The sequence below is a fragment of the Vulpes lagopus genome, chromosome 10, assembly GCF_018345385.1.
Source record: "Vulpes lagopus strain Blue_001 chromosome 10, ASM1834538v1, whole genome shotgun sequence".
Classification (NCBI taxonomy): Eukaryota; Metazoa; Chordata; class Mammalia; order Carnivora; family Canidae; genus Vulpes; species Vulpes lagopus.
The window spans coordinates 3,235,533-3,241,532 of NC_054833.1; the positions used below are offsets into that span (position 1 = coordinate 3,235,533).

The window sequence follows — 6,000 nt, forward strand, 5'->3', positions numbered from 1 at the left end:
GCCAGAACAGAAGTGGAACTGACGCACCACCCACTGGCCTTTTTCACACAATGGCTAAGGCCTGTGCTTACTTTATGCAATTTTGTACTCAGATTCACCAGTATTTTGCGGGGCTGTATAGGCGCTCCCAGAAGTTCTGGAATGTCACTGTTAAACGCTTTTTCATTAAGAATGAAGAGGAAGAAGATATCCCTTTAGCTGAGACTATTTCTCACAAGGAAAAAATTGTGGTGCTTGGCCGTTTATTGAAGAATGAGTCTCTAGCCATTGAGAAGAGGGCTCAAGCTGCAAATAGAATGGGACTACTATCCTTTACAGGTACTGACTCAACCAGTCATGCTGACATAGGTCTTTCGAAATATTTTTGCTTATCATCACTCTGTAAGTTAGTGATTTTCATAGCTCTGGTCTTAAGATTCCAGTAACATTTCCTTCACCCAAATCCTTAGTTCTTTATCTTTGTACCACCAAAGATATTTACCATTTTCTCGAGGATCTCACCTTTTGAAAGAGTAAGTCCATCAAATAAAGGACTAAGGATTTTCTCACTTTTATTCATTAAAACCATATATGCTGAAATTGTCTAACAAAGTTCTCATTAATATGTTAAAAAAAAATCAAAGAATCTATACTGAATTGATGTAACTCCAACCCAGTAATATGATGTCAACACAGAGTAGAACTACTTGATATTTTACCTTGTAAAAATGTGTCCCACAGAAGCTGCCTTAGAAAAAATCAATTAAAAGCTTATGCTATTAAAACACCTACTAGGAAAGATACTCAGTACATCAGGGAAAAGCAGCTGTTAATGGATATTCAGCCAGAAAGTCAAATGGTAAACTGCTTAAACACATGCCACTCTAGTGATTGTCAGGTGTAAACTCACTCCACTCTTTTTTCTAATAAATTTCAGGATATACAATAAAAGTTTATAGATAATCTGCAACAACATGTCTCTTGATCAGAAGCTCTGGCTAGTAGCTCTAAGTATCATAGATAAGACTGAGCACTTTTTTAATGGAAAAATGAGTTACCTTAGATGGAGTTTGATAGACTAAATTTTTCAAGTGGTGTCCATGAGAGAAAACATTTACCGTTTTCAAGGACCAAGGGGTCCTAGGTGCCAGAATGAGGGAGAACCATTGGCATAAAGCTAGAAGTCAGGAGACTCTCATGTGAAGGAAGGGTAAACAGCACCCACCACTTGAGAAGGCCAGTTCCCTGTATAGCTTTTTTCATCATTTGGGGGAAAGCTAGCTATTTATAAAAGGGTCAGAATTCCTTAACTGCATGTTATGTAGCCTTAGTAATATGGGTGGAAGGCAGGGAAGAGCTTATGCCCAGGATTCAGGGAAAGCTGTTGGCTAGAATATCCTCTAACCTGTGGGACTGCGGTAGTGCCAATAAGTGAATTCCAAGCCAGATCAAAACTTCAGTGGCTGGAATCTGGCCAACCATGCCAGTTACTCCTCACTGTCTAAATACTCTTCATCCAATGTTTTCTTGGCTAGTACCTTCTTGGGGTTTGAGATTTGAACTAGGGAAATCTGGGGTTCAAGTATATAATGAAAGTAGCTTCTAGGACCTGGTTGGGTCAGTAATCAATGCAAGGAAAATCTTGTAAGGTCATGTGTGTCCCAGATCTGCAAAAATAGGGCTGATAAATGAGAAACCAGAGAGAACAGGATAGCACTGGACAACCACTCATAAAAAAACCTCTTTTTTTTTTTTTTTTTTTTTTCAATCAGACCATGGCTTTGCAGGGCGGCCTTTGAGTTTTCTTTTCCTTTGGCCTAATCTCTGGCATTTTTCACATCCTGGAAACACAGAATCAGGAATGAGACCATGAGGGAGCACAGACGGTCTTATTCACCTTGACATATTGACGCCTAGGTGCTTGAATAAAGGAACCTGGGAGGAGACTTTAGCAGGCAGGGAACTGCCAGCGTGTGGCATATTTTTTGCTTATCAACACACTTTTTCAAGTTTACAGCAACACACCAGGGAAGAGAAAAAGAAAAAGACAATTCTGAGTATTCAAGTGTTATTAGACAACAAAAAGAATATAGATACATCAGCACTCAAATGTCACTAGCTCCTAGATAGACCAAATACTTCTGAAATGCAAATACTTGTTTTCTAGGAGGACCAACCACTGGGAAATTTGTAGCTAAGTACATGAAAGAAGTACCTCACTTGTTGCAAAATCACCCAATGGCACCCAAAGCGAAGATCTTGCTGCTCCAGGGTATAGCCAGTTGGTGTTACTTAAACCCTGTCAGCCAGAAAAAAGCCAAGCGTTTGAAGTTTATTCCTATTCTTGTTGAGATTCTTGAGGACAGATTTGATTCTACCATCAAAAGTGAAATAAACAGCAACCTCCTCGTTAAATTTTGGACTTGTTACGTTCTCTCTGTCATGACATGCAATAACTTGCCTTGCATGAAGGAGCTTAAAGAGTACACTACTCTAAAATATCACTTGCAAATTTTGACAACCGAGAATTGGTCTGGGTGGCCTGAGAATTATGCAGAGGTACTGTATTTCCTAATTGGATTTCACAGGAATTAATTTTTCTAAATGCAGCTACCTGGTGCGGCTGTTTATCCCACTGCTTTAGCCTGAAATGGAAAGAAATAATAAAAAAGTTGAAATGGTACTTTTCAGTGTTTTCTTTTAGATAGTTAAGAAATTCTATGTAGGGAACACCTGGGTGGCTCAGTGGTTGAGTATCTGCCTTTGACTCAGGTTGTGATCCTGGGGTCCTGGGCTCAAGTCCCGCATTCAGCTCCCCATAGGGCACCTGCTTCGCCCTATGCCTATGTCTCTGCCTCTCTCTCTGTCTCTTGTAAATGAATGAATGAATAATAAATAAATAAATAAAAATAAAAAGCTTTCTGTGCATCTAGGCAATTGTGAAAAGATTTACTCTCCAGAACCAAGCCCACTTTAGGCTGAGAACAAGGTTCTAACTATCTAAAAATATTGACTAAACAGAAAGGATTCCAAATGTGACTATTCTGATTCAGAGTTTAATAAAAAGAAAAAAAATCCAGCATTTGCAGAAAGAGTATATAAAACTTCTTCCGAATGTAATGTAAGCAAGCTTCCAGTCTTCACTTCCCCAATACTTGATTTCCAATTTTGGCTCCTACATATATTTTGCCTTTTTAGTTCCAAGATTTGTCAATTTTACCTTCAAAACTGATCTTTTTTTTTAATTGTAAAAAGTATTCAACATACGCAGAAATAAGCATTTTGAAATTAGTTGAAGTAAACATACTTCTACCCTTTGCAGTCAGTTTAGCAAAGTGAATCTGGCACTCTTGTTGAATGGGAATGAGTAATAAGCATAGAAGCAAAATTTATTATGCTTCCATCTGGGGTAGGTTCCAATCCATCATTGCCCTCGCACATGTCAATTACTATATAAAAAATCAAATGCAATGTCAAATTCAAAGCCTCAGAGGAAAGAGTTCAGTTCCCAAGAAACAGTGGTAGCTCAACAATGTAAAACTTTTGGGGCACCTGGGTGGCTCAGTGGTTGATCATCTACCTTTGGCTCAGGTCATGATCCCAGGGTCCTGGGACTGAGTCCCACATCAGGCTCCCTGCAGGGAAGCCTGCTTCTCCCTCTGCCTGTGTCTCTGCCCCCTTCTCTGTGTCTCTCATGAATAAATAAATATTTAAAACCAAACGAAGAAACTGGCTGTTGACAGCAGAGCACCACCAGCTTGCCTGAGGGTGGGGTTAGCTGGATGTGGGGCAGTCAAGGTACTCCATACTGGGGGAGGAGTTATTTGCAAGCCTTACAAATTGCTTGATTTGAATAAACCTGCATGGGTAGGAGCAGCGCCAGAAGTAGCAGCCCCCAGTCCAAGCCTGGCCGCCACCATCACTCTGCCCATGTCCACTCTGCATCAGGTACGTGGTGCACCTCACTGGATGCAGGGTGAGTAGAGCCACTGGCTCAGGGTAGGTGCAGGCAAGGTCTCTAATTTCTGTTTTTAAGAAAACGATTTCTATATATGAGAAAGAGAAAGCACAAGTGGCGGAGGGGTAAAAAGAGAGTGAGAAGCATATTCCCCCTCTGAGCAGGGAACCCAACTTAGGGCTCGATCCCAGGACCCTGAGATCATTGACTTGAGCAGATGCTTTACCAACTGACCTACCCAGGTGCCCCTTATACATTGCTAATTTTTATTTCTTTTCAATTTTAGGTATTCCCCCCCCCGCCCTTTTTTTTTAAAGATTTATTCATGAGAGAGAGAGAGAGAGGCAGAGACACAGGCAGAGGGAGAAGCAGGCTCCATGCAGGCAGCCTGACGTGGGACTCCATCCTGGGACTCCAGGATCACGCCCTGGGCGGAAGGCAGGGGCTAAACCGCTGAGCCACCCAGGGATCCCTCTCCCCTTTACTTCTTAATATGACAGATAAGGACGTAGTGTTCTAACCCTGTCCCTTGTCTGTGTCCACATGCCCTCCTTTGCTCTTTTTTTCTTTTTTTTAAGATTTATTTACTTATTCATGAGAGACACAGAGGGAGAGGCAGAGACACAGGCAGAGGGAGAAGCAGGCTCCATGCAGGGAGCCCGATGTGGAACTCAATCATGGACTCCGGGATCACGCCCTGACCCAAAGGCCGACACCCAACCGCTGAGCCACCCAGGTGTCCCCTTCCTTCTCCTTAGTATAATCATGCCATCATTGAAAAATGCATTAACTATGTCATTGTTAATTATTATGTAACTTGTTAATTAAAACAAATAGGAATACTCTAATATTTTTCATGGCTGAGTTATCATGTAATATGATTTCCTTCCTCATACAACTCTGTTTTCCCTGGAGTCTCGTTCCCTTGTTTTGTTACTTTAGCTTCACTAATCCATCCCCACTCCCTGTAGCTGTTCCAGTACTCTCAAGAGTTTCACATTAATAGTCCTCTCTGGTTCCCTCTGGAAGTAGCCCATCATGCAGCCCACTATGTTCTTGTTCCGATCTGCACCTGCCACATGGCCAACAAATATTTTAGGGTTTCCCTCCAACACCCAGGAATCCCCCCTCCAATGGGTCCTCCCCCATTGGACCCCTATGTTTCCGCTATACTATTGTTTCTTTCCTTTTTCTGCTTCACACCCCCATTTCAATCTGGAGCAAGTTTTCCACTAGTCTCAGGAAGAATTATTAGGAAGTAAATTTTTGGAGATCTTCCATGTCCAGCGATGTGTTTATTCTTCTTGAATGATCATATGACATGAAGCCTGCCTCGACCCTGGAAGAGCAGCAGAGCACATCAAAGCCCTCGCTCCTCAGAAGGAAAGAACGAAGCTGAACACATTCCATTTATTTTCCCCAAAGCCTCAGTCAGTGAAGTCATTCACCTCTGCTGAAACCAGGAGTGGTACCATCTTGGAGCTTCGCCCTCCTCGAAGGAAACGCCAGATTTAGAAAAGTAGCAGCTTCTTCTATACTTTCCAGAGGTGTTCTGTCTATATCCAAGAAAATATACCTATATCCCTTTCTTTAGTCTTGTTTTATTTTTTTAGTCTTTTTTGTTTTAATACATAGTAACATTTAATTTACACTAATAGTTTTTATCCCAGTGTTTACTTTTTTAAACTGAAGAATAATTAACATACAGTGTTATATTAGTTTCAGGTATACAATGTAATGATTCATTATTAGTTCGATACATTACTTGGTGCTCATCACAATTAAGTGTCCTCTGAATCCCCTTTATCTGTTTCACCCATTCTCCCCCACCTTCCCTTTGGCAACCACCAGTGTGTTCTCTTTATTTAAAAGTCTGTTTTTGTGTTTGTCTCTTTGTTTCATTTGTTTCTTAAATTCCGTATGAGTGAAATCATATGGTAATTGTCCTTCTCTGACTTATTAACATTATACCTTCTAGTAGGTCCATCTATGTTGTTGCCAATGGCAACAGTTTTTTTTTTTTTATGGCTAAACAATATTCCATTATATGTGAAATATAATGT

The 6,000-nt window shown here is 40.9% G+C and overlaps 1 protein-coding gene across 1 annotated transcript; it reads left to right on the forward strand.

The window, feature by feature from the left end:
- Window positions 1-50: 50 nt before the first annotated feature.
- ARMH2 (armadillo like helical domain containing 2) lies at window positions 51-2,574 on the forward strand. Its single transcript, XM_041771148.1, has 2 exons — window positions 51-318; window positions 2,147-2,574. Exons 1-2 carry the CDS (start codon window positions 51-53, stop codon window positions 2,572-2,574), a joined length of 696 nt encoding a protein of 231 aa, XP_041627082.1.
- Window positions 2,575-6,000: the final 3,426 nt, after the last annotated feature.

Excerpts from the sequence above, each read along its gene's own strand:
- ARMH2 (XM_041771148.1), top strand. The coding sequence starts at position 51 with ATGGCTAAGGCCTGTGCTTACTTTATGCAATTTTGTACTCAGATTCAC. Across the intron at positions 319-2,146 it reads GGGACTACTATCCTTTACAG|GAGGACCAACCACTGGGAAA; the intron begins GTACTGACTCAA and ends CTTGTTTTCTAG.